The 19,803-nt window shown below is 40.5% G+C and overlaps 1 protein-coding gene across 1 annotated transcript in view; it reads right to left on the reverse strand.

Annotated features, from left to right (window-relative positions):
- Window positions 1-378: 378 nt before the first annotated feature.
- The window catches only part of LOC121877942 (protein grainyhead-like), a 219,989-nt gene continuing 200,564 nt past the window's right edge, over window positions 379-19,803 (reverse strand). The window contains exons 11-18 of the mRNA XM_042383915.1: window positions 17,849-17,950; window positions 15,342-15,443; window positions 13,785-13,964; window positions 13,556-13,602; window positions 11,957-12,256; window positions 8,344-8,554; window positions 7,042-7,106; window positions 379-6,645 (exon numbers count right to left, since the gene is read on the reverse strand). Of these exons, the coding sequence (XP_042239849.1) occupies window positions 6,513-6,645; window positions 7,042-7,106; window positions 8,344-8,554; window positions 11,957-12,256; window positions 13,556-13,602; window positions 13,785-13,964; window positions 15,342-15,443; window positions 17,849-17,950 (1,140 nt within the window). The 3' untranslated portion in view covers window positions 379-6,512. The remainder of the gene's footprint in view (window positions 6,646-7,041; window positions 7,107-8,343; window positions 8,555-11,956; window positions 12,257-13,555; window positions 13,603-13,784; window positions 13,965-15,341; window positions 15,444-17,848; window positions 17,951-19,803) is intronic.

The raw sequence follows: 19,803 nt of genomic DNA on the forward strand, positions 1-19,803 counted from the left end.
CGCCACAGGGCCCCTTCGAGAGGCAACGGCGCCTCCAGAGATGCTCCCACTGGCGGCGACGCCCACAGAACCCCTCTCAGAGACCGCGGCGCTCCCAGAGGGCGTCTTAGGTGCGAAGGCGCCCCCATGGCCTGTCCCAGTAAATTGGAGGTGAACCTTTCTGATCAGTTATTGTCTGGTATGTTATAAAAATTACAGTCATAAGGCCTCTGTGTTTTAATGTTAATATGAAATATTAGGGGAAGCCAAATGCCGAGTTATTGTGAGAAATGTAAAATGCAAATCAAACTTTTAAAATCTGTATCCCTCACGTTTCTCTTACAATGTTACGTCTTCACATAAACATCCCAAGGCGTAAAAAGGTTAGAAAAAGTCGAATTTTATGCCACATTTTTTATTCATATTTCTGTACAACACTGCGCCTTACACGTGACAAACACAAGCTCTCAGCACATCGCTCTAAGGTAGACCATCATGGTTAGGCCCACCACCCATAGTGAGCTCTTCGGCCATAATATTAAAACCTTGCTTTTGTTGGGTGACGCCCCAACCACAGCCTCAGTACACACAACTTTTGTTTTTCAGTATGTGGAGAGTGTTGTGGTTGGGGTGTTAACCAACAATAGTGTTCTTGAGTCCTGCCTGATATACTGTATTAAAGAACTAAGCACATTTGAGGGTGAACACACAATAGGATGGTCACGTTCTGTAAAACTTGTGTGATGATCCTTGGACTGACAGCCTCTCTGGGCAGTCACCCAAGTTTTTGGTTCAGAATATGACCACCCGGAGTCCTCAAACATGAAACACTTGCTTATTCTTTTGGGGGGAATAAGCTGGGCTGAGTCAGTTTTAACGGACACAGATTTACTGATTATATCAGAAAATCGATACAAAAATATGACAATCATATAACAATACGTAATTCTACACACAATATGGAATGTTAAGGAGCAAAATGAGATCCTTTTTTCAATATCAATTGGGAGTAAACTGAACACTGGATTGCAGTATAAAAACAAAATAGTACTGACCCTCTTAACTACTCAATTTTGTCTTCCAGATCTTAAATAATTTTTTCTCTACTTCCCTTTAAACTGTTTCCTATTATCTGTCTTCTAGTTTCTTCCTTTTTTTTTTAAATTTCCGCTCAGAGGCGGACAAAACTGACCTGACAAGTGAAACATGGGCTGACCTCACGCAAGACAATAAATAAAGTCCTAAACTATTAGTTACCGAATCCTTCGCAACACTCGTAGGCTAACATTGAGACTCACAACCGGGCTGAGAAGGAGGGCTGTTGGCCAGTGCGAGGCCGCTCAGAGAGTTAAGCTTCGCGACCACCAGCTCACTGAGGGAGAGGGAGCCACACAGTGAGATCATTTAATGCAGAAATAAAATTTACCACTGCGTACAGGTAATGTTGTCTACAGCATCATTATATTTGTTATTTATTGAATATTTGTGAGTAGTTTTGGATTAGATACTGAGACTTGAGATAACATGGATCTGAGAGAGCATTTTAAGTATATCTTACACCTCTTCCATGATTAATTGCATTGTACTCTCGTAACTTATGTTTTCTGTACAGGAGTATTATACTAATGGGACATACAAACATATGCGGGTAGCACTTTAACAACAGTACATTGAAAAACTTAAAATTATTCAGTATAGGTAGTGATAACATTAACGCAAAATATTACTTTTTAATCATCACAACGAAATAATCAAATATAATTCTATTATTTTTAACATATTTGTGATCACAAATTTGAATCTAACTACGAAATAATCTAACGTTTTTTTTTTCTTGGCAGTTTGGAAATTTTTGTTAATTCTGACTTTGATTTCGATTTCGAGGTGCAGTATAGGTAAGGCGGCGGTAATGTACTCACACCCTCCTCAGTTTCTGGTAGCCTCTGGTGACGAGCCCCATTGTACTAACACGGTATATATTCCTTATACCAGAAGAGGTACACGAGGTCAGGAAGGATATACGGAACTCCTAGACAATATATACCTAATTTGGTTAACGTGAACACAGACCCGGTAAATGTATATATATCTATATAATATAAATTGGCACTATGTTATTTATTATTATTAGTAGTAGTAATAGTAGTAGTAGTGTGTTGTGCAGAGGAAGCAGAAAAATCCGGTTGAGTGGTCACCCGTTCTTGACAAAACCTGTTTACCTTGTCTACCAGGCAGTCACCATCTAGTAGTGACCTTGTCGAGGGGGAAGGAAGCCGATAGCTTGTTAAGGGACCCCTTATATATCCTGATAATTTTACACCTACTACATACGGCCTTAGCGGTACATGGAAATTGTCATGAAGGACTTGTCTAAGAAATAATCAATGATGAATGAAGTATAAAATGGTTTCGTCTACTGTACACGATTTAAATTAGTTTCTATAAGCAAAAAGAAAAAAGTTTAATTACTACTCCACACTCCTATGATAATTGATCGGGTTAGCCAGTGCAACCGAATTCTTTCGGTATTTACCAGAATCAAGAACCAGAAGACACCAAGAGCTCCTCAAATACTCGGGCGCAGCTGTTTTAATTCTGCCTCCTTAGGATGGACTGATAGACAGTTAGGCTTTAACCTGGTGGTGGGGCGTTTCAAGGAGCCTGGGTCAGAGGACTTGTTGAAGCTTTCTGCCATCGTGGGACGAGAAAGACCTACGTCAGCCTGGGACTGCTGCTACCTAACCCCTTAAGAGGCTGAGAGTGGGAAGGGTTGACGTGCAAAACAAACACAAGAAGCCGGCAATGGGAGAGAGAGAAACAAGTAAAACTATCGGCATATTCGCTTATAAAATATGTTCAATATCAGTGAATTCAGGATAGTTCTCCGACCTTATGTTCTAGCCGCGGGATAAATCACAAGTAATATTTTTGGTTTAAAACGATTTTCATAATAATGAATTACAGTAGTTTAACAGCCATATATTTTTGACTGGATCATGATGTGCTGAAATAAACTAACTATAATTATTTGTTATATCATTATGTGCCTTCTAATTTCCTCAGTGCATATACTTGCAGGTATCGTTAATAGAAGTTAATTGTTCTGTGACATGAATGTGTTACGTGGAGAAACGATTGGATTATGATAACTAAGAATAATAATCGGTCATGTTTCATTTATCATGACAATTAAGAAATCTTATCACTGACGGTCACTCGTCTCTTAAACGCGTCTGGTAAGAGTATGAAGAATCTTAATAAACACTATTTACGTTTCTAAGGAAAATTTAATTTGCTTGAAGTAATAAATACTGTATCTCATTTGATACAAAGGTTCACTGGAAAGTAGACAGCATATCACTTACAACAGTCACAGAAGAACAAAAAAAAATATAATCTCACTTCACGTTATGAAAGCCAAATTTTAGGTGTCTTCCAATTTGAGCAGAAGACTGGATGAACACCACTTGAGCACAACAGCTAGACATTACAGAAAGAACGAGCAACGTGAGACGACGGTCGCTGGCAGTGCAGTGTTTTGTCCGTGTCTCTATACCTTTGAGATATTTACGAGAAGCTCAGAGATAACACAACCTGTATAGATGAAAGACAAGAGAAGTCTCCTCTGTGGTTGGCAGAGAAGTTATTTTCATGCTCCGTGAATATTGCTTCATGTTCTGAGTAAAATTGTTTTTACATAAGTAAATGATTTGCGTAGTTTTGTGTCGGGTGAACTTGAATATAGAAAAACACAGAGAAAAAAAAAGTTACAATGCACTGCACTTCTTGATTAGAATTGAATATCAGTCTACTTCCTTAGAGAGAATATCTAAATTCCACACTACATATAAATATAATGATATAAACAAGACTTTAAAGTAACTACTCAATACATAAAAAAAAATTGAAGAAAGCATTGGGAAAAAGGTATAACCAGTGCAAACTACAACAGAGAGCTGATAAAAAGGTCACTTACAAAATATTGACAAGACTTTGGCCAACCATCACCTTTGTCACTACATCAGTAATAGCTAATGGAATCCAATTCTCCTCCAGATATATAATAAATCCAACTCAGTTATGATCTACAATGCCACAACAGCAGTATCATTCCTACTCTGATCACATCGATTATCCCCAACATTATTTATCTTTTTTTTTTAGCAACAAAGAAAACAGATCCTTCAGAGGGAGTTACACACACACAACTCGGTGATGTCTGGTTGAGCCCAAGTATACCGGGAAGCGTCAAGCAGATTCTGGCATGGGCGGGCACTGAACCCACACAGCTTATTGTATATACACTAATATAGTCATTCTCTTACAAAACTATAGTAACAAAGATCTTCAACAAGTATATCACCGCTTCTCACTTTCATACTTACACACAAACTTATAAGCTAATGATATATATTATGCTAAAACCACAAATAATTAAAGCAATATTCGTATTTACATATTATTAAGCCTATTTTGTATATCATACAGTTCAGTCAATCATTAATATTAATGGAAATTAAAAAAAAACTTGCAGAATTGATTTCAACGGCGGGTTCTTGTACAAAAACCTCAGGGTGGCCACGTCATCAATGATAAAACCTAACTCATTAAGCTAATCTATAGAATTAGTAAAGTGGAATGCCGGAATAAGACGAAGCAAATATTCAGCTAAACCTAGCTTTATTTATTTACTAAAACTACGGTCTTTTATTATGTAAACACACAAGGTCTCTTTAAGATATAGTATATAAATTAGCTTTCAGCTTTGCATAATTTCTCTTACATGCATATTTGGAAACACATAATGATAACCTCTGCATAAACCTAACGGAAATATCTGAATCGAAAAGACTAAAAAAAGGTTTAAAAAGATAAACATTTGGAAGGCAGAGATGAGTCTAAGGTTGCTGACAAACATTGGGAGTGATGATCTGAGACGACCTGCAGACAAGTACCTGTACAAGGTTGACTCATTAACTAATAAGACCGAAAACTGATTGCATTCCTGTCTTCTAAAACTGTTTATACTGTATATATTAAAATTCCAATTACTGATAAAAAACTACTTCCAGCAAATCCTTAGTCCTCGGGAGTGATTCTTTGACTTCTTCACGTCGATTAAATAGAAATATCAACAAAAATACAAACTAGTTAAAGAAAATATAAGGCACGGGAAAATTCAGAAGAAAAATTTGGCTTGTGAGAGGGGTGGAGGTGGAGAGCTCCGTGTGTCGAGCGACCAGGGGGCCGCTCACACACCACCCAACTCTTGTGACAAAGAACAAGAGCGCAGTTTTGAGTCCTGGGACAGAATCCACTGAGTACTCCTAATTCGTGTCAGAAACGATGATGAGGGCGATCATCGTCCTTGTTATATGGCACTGTCGTGGAAGACACGTTCATCAATATAAAACAGGTATGTTGGCAAGATGATTGGCTCAGCATTGACGTCACACAATAACGGGTGGCGTTATTGCCATAAAGCAACAACAACAACAGCAAGAAAACACAGATTTGATCTGATTCCATAAAGTGTTTAGCGTGACCCTCAGTCATCAGAGATCAACTGTTAAACTCCTTCATTGTCACTCAATACTTGGGTCATTAATTCGTAACATAGGAAAAAACATTTTGAGTGAATTACCGAAAATATAAACACACAAAGAAGAGTGTAAAAGTGTATATATCTTTGTGAAGATAATCTCAATGTATGAATAAACATTTATTCTTAACTGAATTAGGCATTAGATACCCTGTAAACTGCATTATAGCTATGTCTTACTCATCGATTAGAATACATTTGATTTCATTAAGGCTAACGTACACACGACCACTCAGCAGCCTAGCGAGTGACTGACTCATCACCTACATTGGGCACCGTGGTCGTGGCGGGACATTTACTCTTATCTTAGTGCTTACAACAACCTGTGACAACATGTTGAAAATTTTTGTACAGTATTTTCACAGCTCATCTTAAGGCCTTAGAGTTAAGATACAGCAGCCGAATCTCTACCAAGAGTTTATGATCACAGCAAGAACACGAAAACTGTCGTATCAAGCTTCACCTACTGAAATTCCAGTCGCATGTTAATTCATGAGTCTCCTTTTATGATTTATGAATACCACCAGAGACCTATTGTCGCTGTGTTTGCTCCTGCCTTGTGTTGGCACCATGGACCAGAGCCATCACTGGGTGAAGCTGCACGCGTGAGTTCTGCTCTGCTAAGAACGTTTCGTCTTGGTAGATTCTTTTGTTTATATCTGTAAGGCACTGGTCTCACCGGGTGACGTCGCCTTCAGCGGAGCTTTTATGATAGACTAAACTACTAATCTTTTGGGCAGATGTTTGGGGAGAGCATCACCGGGGAACACAAACTAATCGTGAAGACTTGAGACTCTCCGGGCGACGGGCCGGCACAACTGTCCCATCTGACGGCTTCGCCTCGAATGAGAATGTTTCTCGCGACTCGTGATGACCTGTTTTTGTTTTTCTTCCAGCTTCCAGGCTAAAAGTTGGTGGAGGGAGCGGGTGCTCAGTGCTCGGCTCCCGTGAGCTCTATGAGCGTCAGGTCGTAGCTTTCGGCGTCCCTGTGCTGCACCTCCATCAGGAAGAGGTCTTCGTTACAGTAGTGGCGCAACATCTCGTCGTCCACCTTTGCCATCACGCTGCAAACAATAAAAGTGTTAATATACCCCTGACGAATTTACATAAAATACTAAGTAAGTAGATCTAAGAAAACACCGTTCAAAATGTACTGCAGTACGTTGTGTCAGGAACGTCTGAAATGTCTTCTTAACATTTTGTGATGAATATTAACATTACTCGTCCACGTCATCGATCCATTCATTACCTGTGTCTGTGTTGGCAGTCAAGTGATTTTCCAGTGATAATCTCGACTCAGCAAAACTACCTTGGGTCAATTAACTTGGTGGTGCATCGACTGCCTGTAGGCCTACATAATCCATCGATGATGGCGAAAAACTAAAAAAAAATTCTACAGTGACTTTATGATCATGATTATTTGCGTCACTCTAATTGGTCATGTGAAGAATAAAACTTACCCGACTTTGTTTTTCCTGTATATGTTTTTGATCGTTTGTGTTGGAATTTTGTACTTTTCCTCAATCTGTGAAAAGAGAAATATTGATAAAAGTTGATAAAATAGACACAAATAAACATACTAAACAAAACATACACGTTAATGTCTTGTTGAAATGTCATCCCAAAATAAGGTTAATGTTATCTAAATCACTCCCCAAAATTAAGTTAATTTCAGGTAACTATATTAAATAATGATTCAAAATAATATACAGGTTGCTAAAACGTACCTGTGCACCACCAGTAAATCTAATTATAATTAGTTACCTTGATTCACTTAGTATATATTGGATATGGTCACAGTAAATGTTGGAAGTAGATACCATAACTAATATTTATTGTAATATTTATTGTATATAAAAAGGCAGGTATAAGGAGGGATAACTATACTCTTAGTTATTATATCAATAATTATATCACCATCAGTAGTCTCAAAAAACATGAAATCCCATTATATATGTAGAGAAATTATCGGTAGTTATGTGAATCAAGAATAATTATAATCTTCCTGGGTTTTCACTCCATAAAAAGACTCCTTGGGGATGATTCTTAAAATTAAAGCTGATTTTATGTCTTTAGGATGATAGGTTGTGTATTGTTAGGTGAGGATGATGACTTGAGAGTGATAGTTTAACCCCGGGAGAGCAATAGTTAAAAAAGAATGGTCGATTAACACCTCCTAGATGTTAATTAACTTACCTTGAACGATGGTTTAACTTTCTGAAGGGCTAACTTATGTAAATCCTCGTCCTCAAAAAAAAATTAAATTACAAAGTTTAAAAGATATATTAAGGTATTTAAGGCTGAAGGCTAAATTTGAAAATGCTATATTATCAAGACTCGTAATTCTGTACATAAGAGATACGATATTTTCTTCGATAATGTCCAGGATTCTTAAAGGTTCGTAAGATTAAATTTTCCCCTTAAGGGACGATAAACAAAAGAAGTTTATTCATATGTTAATGGTCAACCACATATTAACTATAGGAATGTCGTAATTAAACTGATCCTAGGGAACTTATTTGAGGTTTAAATTTTCTTCTTCAACTTGGACAGAAAATACAGGTCATGTCTTTGAGAACCATTGTGTGGTGAAGGGAGGTAAACTGACCCAGAGGACGAGGACGTAACCGAGGAACAAATATTAATAAAATGATCAATTCGGCCAGGTTGCCCCAAATGAATAACAAAGGCAAACACTATGGGGTGCTGGTGGTGACAAGAAGGGCGTCTCTCAGTGTGTGTGCCACTGGACGCTGACTCACCGCTGAGCGGAGGCCCACGGTGCTGGGGGGGACGAGGTGGAGCGGGGTGTACACGTCTTCACCGTCCTGTCTGACGTACAGCATGAGACGCTCGGTGAGGGGCGGCGTGAGACGGGACCGCTTCGACACATGGGAGAACACGTCGGTCATGGGACTGTCCATAGACCCGTTGGGGAGTCCTCCACACGACAGCTCCTTTCTGGGGGCGTCCCTGTGAGGGGAGGATGGGCGTTTAGTTCCATGGTGTGTGGGGAAGGAACACTTACTCACTGCATGCTGAGTCAGGTCATGATGACTACCACTAACGATACTGCCAGTTGTAGAGAGAAATGTTGGTAAATAGAAAGCATTAAATTATATATACTGTTAAAAGGTTGGGTCAAAATATAATGAATAATTTCTATATAATTTATTTATTTTTATAAATATGATCAAAGAAATAAAAAAATTTCTAATGTTGTTGGTAAAGTTAATTAACAGAATGGTGACAGTATCGAGGCCAGTCAACAACGTTACTGTGACTGACTGACTGACTGATTACACGACCCAACATGACTGTAAAGCACAAAAACTGGACAACATTACGAATCAAAAATAAAACAGTGCTTAATATATCAACAACTATTCATATATATATATATATTAGGCACACACTAAGGTATATTACTACAAAAAAAAACTTCCTGTAATCAAATGCATTACTGAAGAAAAGTTATTTACACAACAACAAGACAAATACACATACAGATCATTATATAAAACAAAAGACAAACAAAAGCCATCTAACTAGACTAGTGTATCATACATCTAATAAATACAATCATGCTAATACAACAGTTATATTTGTTCAGAAGTTTACTGTATAAATTTCTCTTACAATGTAAAAAAAAAAAATGAAAGATGCTATAACGAAGAAAGAACAAATATAGGAAGATAGTGCTATGCCACTCGTAGAGTACAAGGGGTTCTCGCAGACAGACTTAAACAGAACTGTCTCAAGAACTTGCCAGAAATTTGGACAGAGAAGCGGGTGTTAAAGCTCTAAAGTGCACAGCAGTGATCTAAACTGCACACCAAAGCTCTAAAGTGCACAGCAGTGATCTAAAGTGCACACCAAAGCTCTAAAGTGCACATCAGAGATCTAAAGTGCACACCAAAGCTCTAAAGTGCACAGCAGTGATCTAAAGTGCACACCAGAGCTCTAAAGTGCACAGCAGTGATCTAAAGTGCACATCAGAGCTCTAAAGTGCACAGCAGTGCTCTAAAGTGCACATCAGAGCTCCAAAATGCACATCAGAGCTCTAAAGTGCACACCAGAGCTCTAAAGAGCACACCAAAACTCCAGAATGTACACCAGAGCTCTAATGTGCACACCAGTGTTCTAAAGTGCACACCAGAGCTCTAAAGTGCACACCAGAACTCCAGAATGTACACCAGAGCTCTAATGTGCACACCAATACTCTAAAATGCACACAAGAGCTCTAAAATGCACAGATGAGCTCTTAACATACACACTAGAGCTCTAGACTATACACACATCTTCTAACGTACACGCCAGTGACGTACTGTAGACCACATGTACACACATAGAAATGCCAGGATTAAACGTACACGGAAGATGTGATGTCTGTGAGGTCGTGCAGGTCTAGCAGTGGTACACACACAAACGTACACACATGCACACACGCACACAAGTACATAGTATGAAGTAAAAAGTCCACAGATGAATTATGTAAACAATAGTGGACAGATGTACAGGTGTTTACCTATATAGACAATATAAGGTATAGTGAACAGGTGTTAAAACTAACATAAAGTTACAGTGTACACTATGCAAGTGTTAAACTACCGTAAGGTATTGTGTACAGGTGTTAAAACTAATATAAAGGCACAGTGTACAGGTGTTAAACTACTATAAGGTATAGTGTACAGGTGTTAAACTACTATAAGGTATTGTGTACAGGTGTTAAAACTAATATAAGGTATAGTGTACAGGTGTTAAACAACTATATAAGGTATAGTGTACAGGTGTTAAACTACTATAAGGTATAGTGTACAGGTGTTAAAACTAATATAAAGGCACAGTGTACAGGTGTTAAACTACTATAAGGTATAGTGTACAGGTGTTAAAACTAATATAAGGTATAGTGTACAGGTGTTAAAACTAATATATGGTATAGTGCACAGGTGTTAAACTACTAATATAAGGTATAGTGTACAGGTGTTAAACTACACAGACGATATAGTATTCTCGTGTACAGGTAGAAGTAGCTAATATGTCTCATTAACGTGAAGTTTTGTGGCGACTTACCTTACAGTTCCAAGATTCAGCTAGAGAAGAGAAAAAACAATGTACATAGTGTTTATCTGTGAGGTGAGATACACAACTACGCACAAAGCAGGGGTGGGAGGGACGGAGGGAGGGAGGGAGGGAGGGGAAGCAGACCTTACCTGGTGCCATACAGGTATATGGATTCTGTAGGAAGCGAGTACCTGTCTGTGGATTAGGGAGAGTAAAAGGAGGGTGAGAGAGAGAGAGAGAGAGAGAGAGAGTGAAAGGAGGGGGAGAGTGTCTCTTGGTTGTGTGTGGGTGTGGGAGAGTGAGGGAGAATGTTTAAGGGGAATAAGAGGTAAGATTGATGTGGGATGGAGGAAGATTATTGTGAAGTAGAAAGGATAGGGGATAGGGGAGAGGAAAATCGTCAGAATGTAATGAAAAATAATAGTATTTACGTGAGATAGGAAATGAGATACTTTGGGATAATAGCGTAAACAGATGTTGAAATTCAGGGCTTCGATTGATAAGTGTCTTTTAAACTCTCAAGTATTTCCTGGAGTGAAGAGGAAGAGTATGCTATTCTATGTAAATATCAATACTAACTACTTACTCTAAGCGATATACACAAGCACAGAATATGTATGAGGGTTTTGGGGAGGCCAGAGGGAGGGAGAGGTAGAGGTAGAGGCCGGAGCTTGTAGAGGATGGGTGTCATGTGTGAGTGGTAAGGAGGAGGGGTTTGGGTCTGGGGATTTTTGTGTGATGAAAATACTCAAGGTCTTATATAGATGAGGAGGAATGTTTTGTGAAGTTGGTAGGGTGTGTGTGTGTGTGTGTGTGTGTGTGTGTGTGTGTGTGTGTGTGTGTGTGTGTGTGGTAATAGTAGTAGTAGTAGTAGTAGTAATGTAAGAGTAGATACACACATATGTTGCTAAGGTCTCGGTTTACGAAAGAAACAGTGAACAGAAGAGATGTGGAGCGTCGGGGGGCGTCTGTGTTCCCGTGGTGTTGAAGGTAACTGTATGAGACAACTAGCCCCCCATTTACTGTGTGTACTGGAGGTCTAAGTCTTGGTCAGTGTGGGTCTGAGACATTGGTTAACGAGTCAAGATTCTTCCAAGTTAATGAACACAAAGTGAGGTGTTAAGTGGTGGAAGTTCTGAGGAGTGTGGATGTGTGGAAAGGAACTGACACTTCAGGTGGGAAAGTGAATTGTTATGGTCCCGGTTAGTGGTGGGCGAACATGACACACACACATACACACACAGAGGGGGGGGACGTTAGTTATTACAGCCCCAGTTAGTGTGGGCGTGGGCGGACTAGCGCGTGTCTTACCCATAGGGTTGTGGGAAGCTGTAGTGGAACTTGTAGCTACTGCTGTTGGCTTTTGGCGAGACGGCGGTGGGCGGGGGGACCTGTAGAGGTGCTAACTGGGTGATAGTTGTTGTGGTGGAGAGGATGTTGGAGGAAGGTGGAGGAGGCGGGGGGAGAGGTGGAGGTGGTGGTGGGGGGTCGAGGCTGTGCGGAGGGGACATGCAGCGTCCTGGGGTGGTGGGGAAGCCGTGCTGAGGGGAGAGGTTGGAGGGGGACGAGCATTCCACTCCTACAGCCCCCGCCACGCCAACGCTGCAGCCACTGGGGGGGAGAACACACGTCACCATACGCCTCACCTCTACCACCTCGCCCTTCACCTGACACTCATCTGCTACACCTGGATGCTTGCCACGAGGCATTTCTCAAGAATTCCAATTAAGAAGCTTTGTTTATCACGATCACTCAAGCACCTGAACAACAAGTAAATCCAGGGAAGGTACACAAACTCAATCCAACTACCAGATGAAATAAACCTCACCACTATGTATATTCTAAGTCCGAATTTATCATAGTGTATCATGGTATAAATAATCTGGTAAGAACAGAGTCATAGCGTATCCGTCACTCCTGGAAGTAACTGCAGTAGTCACTTTTGTCAGCCATCAGCTTACAGATAGGGTTTTCAATCACAACATCCATAACCATCTCTTTCCATCAAACGCTGTAACAACTACCCTTCCTTTTTCGGATATGAGATTAATTTTGACGTCACATGTTGTATACATCCAGGTGAGGCAAGTGAGGGAAGTGAGGGCTGAGGCAACGGAGCAAGTCTACTGTCCTCTCTGCAAACACCCATTGATCTAGAGCACAGGAAATATGGGGTAACATTATTGGATTCAGCATCAGTTTTCAAGCTCAATTTACCACTGCCTGGCTTGGTGTCTGAAAATAAACATACTTAAATATACTTTTCTCTCTTTTTTTTTTGATCTTTGCTGTGATTTTCAGATCCTAAACAGTGACAATCAACTACAAGATTATAATCAAGATAAACAAGAAAATGTTCTTGTTTTTACTGTGACAGGTTAACGAGAAGTGAACACACACACACACACAGCACAGGCAGTAGCGTCATTAATTACTATACTGCCACTCCCTGCATCATCAGAACCAGATATATACTTGAGTCTACACCTTGCATTAGCCAATTATCTCTGCGTGGTTAACAACGAATCACAGAGAACGGCTGGTCGTAAGTTACGTGCTAAAAACATGCATCATGCAGGTGCCATGGGGAGGGGACAGAGAAAAGAAGGAGGGAGAGATGAATGGCTGAATAAGAACAAAAATAAGGTCAAATGTAGAGAAGAACTGACGCTATCCATCTATATTTGAGCACCATTATGCCTATCTAACACAGCCTACACTGACTTCATCGGAAACAACACTACTGTCATGATATTTTTGGGTAGGCCTAAGTTTACCTGTGATAAGCATAAATTAGTATTATTTCCGACGTCTACATCCTAAAACCCGGCAGCTTCGCACTTGTGCAAATTAATAGTACTCTTGTGAGATATTGAGAAGTACGAAAAGAGAAAAATCGAAAATACTCACCCATTCTCAGAGTCGTGATTGTAAAACCCTTGTAGTTCCATTGGCATCTAAGGAGAGGAGAATTATTGACATTAACACGACAATACATGGTGTAAATAAAACAATAAACAACTTGTATTTTAACAATTTACCCCCCAAAAACAAACAACTTCAGCTTTCTATATTAACGTGAGAGAGAGAGAGAGAGAGAGAGAGAGCTAACCACAAGAAAGGCAGTACTATCTTTTACCTTATCCAAGTCTTCAGCAGGAGTGAACAGGACGGGCGGCTTGGCAATATCGAGCATGGAGTAGAATTCAGAGCGGTCACAGGGAGGATGATATAGGTCCTCGTACTTCTTGCGTGTGGTGGCTGCCATTCTTCTCTTAGCTGCGCGTCTTTCCTCGTCTCTTGTCTTCCTCTCTGCTCCCTGTTATGGTGATAAGTGATGGTTTTAATGCTGCTGCTGTTGTGATGCGCATGGTGGGGTGGGATGTTGACAGTGGTGGTGGGCTGGGGTGGTGAGAGTGGTGGTGTTGGTGGGGTGGGGTGGGGTGGGGTGGGGTGGGGTGGGATTGGGTGGAGTGGAATGTGGTGATGTTTGTGTGGTGGTGAGAGTAATGGTGTTGGTGTGGTGGTGAGAGTAATGGTGTTGGTGTGGTGGTAAAAGTGGTGACATTGCTGGTGTGATGGTGAAAAGAATGGTGTTGTGGTGATGGTGAGATGGTGACACTAATGGCATTAGTATGATGATAAGACTGGGGTTATAGTGTAGGTGAATATAGTGTTTGGTCGTGGTTATGATGACTATAGGTAAGATACGGTAGTGATATAGTGACATAGTTATAATGCTGATAATGAGACACTATAGTGATGGTAATGGAACTTAATGGTGAATGATTATATATATACTATGTTGAACATGATGATGGTGGTGATGCTTACAGATTTGGATGATGAAGATTCTCAAGTACATTACATATTGGCATCACTTGGCACCTCTTGGCACCACTTGGCACCTCTTGGCACCTCTCCATAAGGCACAGTACAGCAACAGGCTCAGTAAATCAGTGTGACAAGCCAAACAATATTAAAAAAACATTCTTCCCGTTTGTATACTGCACATTCCTTTTAATCCCTTCAGTACCATGGCATCTTCTTGAGTACTATGACATCTAGTTGAGTATTGTGACATCCTGAGTACTAGGATATCTTCTTGAGTACTGTGACATCTTCTTGAGTACTATGATATGTTATTGAATACTGTGACACCTTCTTGAGTACTTTGATATCTTCTTGAGTACGATTACATCTTCTTGAGTACTATGACATCCCTTTGAGTACTGTGTCGTGTTACTCAAGGGGTCAGAATCGTTCTCAAGGGGTTGCCATCTTACTCAAGGGATTAAATCATCTTACTCAAGGGTTAATGGTAATATCGCCATCATATGCCCATAGAGTCTCAAACCTTCCTTGTTAAGTGAAGGGTTTCTGATCTCCATAAGATAATCTAACCTTTTTAAGTGGTCTTTTCCCGTTCTCGTTACTCGTGGTGAAAAGACTAAGTAAAAAAACCCACACACTAGATATATTGAATAGCTGGACTTTTATTTGTGTTGTCTTAATTCGTATTGGAAAAGTTTTAACACAAGTAAAAAAAATAATTGATTATCTTATCTCTTGGGAAAAGAGGTAAAATAAAAGACGAAGAATCAGATAACAAATAATAAAATAATATTAAATCTATTTATATGTCAAATCGAGATGGAAGAGAAAGAAAGAGAGGGAGGGAGGGAGGGATAATTACCTTGTCACAGAAGACCTTAATCTGGCAATAGCCGCGATGGACCAACGTCGCTGAGTCTCTGGGGTCTTCGTATGTGTCCACCTGGATGTGTAGAGGCAAACCCTGGAAACAGAAATGGAATATTAGTGTCCATCTGTGACTTGTTATGGGGACAGTTGGCAGGCATCATGGAGGGAGGTGGTGAACTTGAAGGGGTTAAGAAACTTGAAGGAGGTAAAAAACTTGAAGGAGGAAGCATGAGGGTCACTGTTACCAATAGCATTCAGTCATTCATTAACAGTAGCGAGGAGCAGTTAACATGTTCAGCGTTCCTTGTGTAGTAACGAGGCGTGGTGTTCCTTTCTTTGGGTCACACTGGCAAGCAACGGGAGTTAGTGAGAGTTGCTTTCTACTGCTTCTTGTTGATAATACTGTTAGAACGTACGGAGCAAGGAGAGCACTGACTATGAGAGAGAGAGAGAGAGAGAGAGAGAGAGAGAGAGAGAGAGAGAGAGAGAGAGAGAGAGAGACGATTCTGGTTATGAAATGAAAGTGAACAACAAATCTCTCCCTGTATAAATATTAACCCTCGTTCAAAAGTGCGTAAGCTCATCAGACGGCAACAAATAATGTGATTAGATGTTTAATTTACACGTTGATGTACTGTTGGTGGTGATAGTGATAATGTTAGTTAGTGATATTAATTGTAATGGTGATAGTAGTAATAATAAATGATGGTTATGGTGGTTGGTGATAATAATATTTGTGTAGTAATAAGTTATAATGACGGTAGAGTTACAATGAAGAAGAAGAACGGTTAAAATGACAAAATATCGATTACAGTGGAAAAAAAAACCCACGACAAAGTTACAGACAAGTTATGGGACCTATTTATACCTACACTGTTGAAGACAGGATAAAAGATATACACTAACTTAGGGGTTAGTTAAGACTCTTGTTACAGGTAATAGGAACAAGTGGGCAGTGTCATTGTGCTGTGTGTATGGCAAAGATAGTTATAGGGGTGTTAAGTGTGTGGTAAAGATAGTTATAGGGGTGTTAAGTGTGTGGTAAAGATAGTTATAGGGGTGTTAAGTGTGTGGTAAAGATAGTTATAGGGGTGTTAAGTGTGTGGCAAAGATAGTTATAGGGGTGTTAAGTGTGTGGTAAAGATAGTTATAGGGGTGTTAAGTGTATGGCAAAGATAGTTATAGGGGTGTTAAGTGTGTGGTAAAGATAGTTATAGGGGTGTTAAGTGTATGGCAAAAATAGTTATAAAAATAGTTATAGGGTGTTAAGTGTGTGGTAACGATAGTTATAGGGGTGTTAAGTGTGTGGTAAAGATAGTTATAGGGGTGTTAAGTGTATGGCAAAGATAGTTATAGAGGTGTTAAGTGTATGGCAAAGATAGTTATAGGGGTGTTAAGTGTATGGCAAAGATAGTTATAGGGGTGTTAAGTGGGTGGTAAAGATAGTTATAGGGGTGTTAAGTGTATGGCAAAGATAGTTATAGAGGTGTTAAGTGTGTGGTAAAGATAGTTATAGGGGTGTTAAGTGTATGGCAAAGATAGTTATAGGGGTGTTAAGTGTATAGCAAAGATAGTTATAGAGGTGTTAAGTGCATGATAAAAATAAAGTGTTTGTTTTAAAAGTGTTAAGTACATAGACAAATGCTTATCCAGAGAGTTAAGTGTTAGGCGAGGAAAGTTAAAGTGTCTGGTTAAGTGTCTGTAAAAAGTAATAAATGCATTACTCAGGCGCCCTCATTCTACGATAATAATTACAAGCAATCAAGTTAAGGTAATGAAATGTTAAGTAGGAGTTATTAGTCAGGTAAGTTTAGGTGTTAATCAGGTATATCCACTTTATGGTAAGGATAGGTGAGGTGGTAATCAATGGAGATCAGAAAAAAAGAAGCAACGTGTTAATCAGAACAGGTGGCTTATAATCACGAAATGGCAAGAATTGATGAGGTGATAATCAGAACAGGTGATAATCAGGAGTATATGCCAAGAACAGGTGACGTGTTAATCAATGCAGGTGGGGTGTTAATCAGTGCAAGTGGGGGATGTTAGTTAACTATGGCAAGGACAGGTGGGGTGCTAATGAGGACAGGTGAGGTGTTATTCAGTAGAAGTGGGGTGTTAATCAGAACAGGTGGGGTGTTAATCAAGACAGGTGGGGTGTTAATCAAGACAGGTGGGGTGTTAATCAGCACAGGTGGGGTGTTAATCAGTACAGGTGGGGTGTTAATCAGAACAGGTGGGGGTGTTAATCAGCACAGGTGGGTGATAACAAGGACAGGTAGGGTATTAATCAGTGCAGGTGGGGGATGTTAGTTAACTATGGCAAGGACAAGTGGGGTATTAATCAGCACAGGTGGGATGATAATGAGGACAGGCAGGGGTGTTAATCAAGACAGGTAAGGAGGGTGTTAATCAAGACCAGGTAAGGAGGGTGTTAGTTAAGGGTCTATGGCAAGGACAGGTGGCCATGCTGGGTATAATAGCGGCCCTATATATGGTCACCTGAGTATGCAGACCAAGTGGCTTGGAGCGGGGTGAAGGGTGGTGGTGTGGAAGGGGGGAGAACACCTCATACGTGTCCACCTGAATGTGCAGCGGCGGACCCTGAAAGATACGTGGAGGTGAGATGGGAGATGATGGTGGAGTGGTGGTGATCGTGGTGGTGGTGGTGGGAGATGATGGTGGAGTGATGGTGAAGGTGGTGGAGATGAGGGATGATGGTACGGTGGTGGTGGAGGTAGTGATGGCGGTGGAGGTAAGATGGTGGTGGTGGTGAGATGGGGGGGGGTGATGGTGAGGTGGTGGTGGTGATGGATTATGGTGATTTGATGGGGATTATGGTGACGATGGTGTGTGTGGTAGTGGTATTTGAGATACTGGTAGTTGTAAAGATGCATTATAGTGGTGATATTGGATAATGATGATGATGATGATGATGATGATGATGATGGGGCGACCGACAAAAACCATTATGGGAGATCAGGACGAAGGATAGCGATCATGGTAGGGGGAGGAGGAGGAGGAGGAAGAGGAATGGTAGAATTATGGGAGGGAAGAATGGTAGGGGGTAAGACATGGAGAATGGTAGTTAATGGATACAGAACAGGCGAGGAGATACTAATAGGGGTTAATGGTGATAGGGGTGATGGTGACGTATGGCTGGTGATAAGAAAGTAATGGTGATTAATTGATGTCCACTTTAAGGGTGAGTGATAATGAGGATGGAGGGTGATACTGGAGGTGTTAATTGGTGTTGGGTGATAATTGGGATGTGGATGACGGTGATGGGTGACAGTAGGGGTGTGGATGATGAAATTAATGATGAGTGTGGTGAAAGCAATGATGGGCATGGTGTCGAATTGAGGCAATGAATTGGTAATGGTGACAGTGATGATGATAATGGTGACAGTGATGATGATAATGGTGACAGTGATGATGATAATGGTGACAGTGATGATGAAGATGAGGATAATGACAGAAGAACTGAGTGGTAGGGACGGTAAAGAGAAGCATTTCTGGCAAACTGTCAACCGCTCTAAGTAAGACTGTGTGTGTGTGTGTGTGTGTGTGTGTGTGTGTGTGTGTGTGTGTGTGTGTGTGTGTGTAAGTGTGTGAATGAGTCATGGCTAAAGTAAAGATTGGTACAGCAGGTAGGTAGGTAAATAGGTAGGTAGTCATATAAGTAGGTAAGTAGGTAGGAGGTAGGTAATTAGGTATGTAGGTAGGTTTTAGGTAGGTAGGTAGGTAGGTAGGTAGGTAGGTAGGTAGGTAGGGAGGGAGGGAGGAAGGTAGGGAGGCAGGGAGGCAGGCAGGTATGTAGGCAGGTAGGGAGGTAGGGAGGGAGGCAGGGAGGCAGGGAGGCAGACAGGTATGTAGGCAGGTATGTAGGCAGGTAGGGAGGTAGGGAGGGAGGCAGGGAGGCAGGCAGGTATGTAGGCAGGTAGGGAGGTAGCAACATGATTGTCTGCAAAGAGGTGGGGTGAAAGGAATAGGTGGTGGCGCAGTATTGGAAGATCCCCCACAACAATGAACCAATTAATGTACACAACACTACATGGACCTCAGGCTGATGTCATTCATAATAATAATAATCATAATAATAAATAATAATAATAATAACAACAATAATAATAATAATAATAATAATGTTATCAAAATCCATCGAAAAGTCTGAGGGTCCAAAAAAAAAAGATTAAATTTGTATCTCCATTTTTGTTTTTGTTTTTGGGTGGGAAGGAGGTCATTGGCCTTCCTGTTGACCTTCGTACCCCTGAAGGTGACATTCAGGTCTAAAGTGAGTCTTCTAGCCCCTCAGGGATCTTCCAGTAGAGGAGGGAAAGACGCACAAACAAGGAGAGAAGGACGGCAACAACTGCGTTTATTGTTCTTGCTGGCGGTGATGAATGTGAAGGAATAATGTCTGTGATAGTCAGTGTGTGTGTGTGTGTGTGTGTGTG

The sequence above is a fragment of the Homarus americanus genome, unplaced genomic scaffold, assembly GCF_018991925.1.
Source record: "Homarus americanus isolate GMGI-L3 unplaced genomic scaffold, GMGI_Hamer_2.0 scaffold48033, whole genome shotgun sequence".
NCBI classification, from domain to species: domain Eukaryota; kingdom Metazoa; phylum Arthropoda; class Malacostraca; order Decapoda; family Nephropidae; genus Homarus; species Homarus americanus.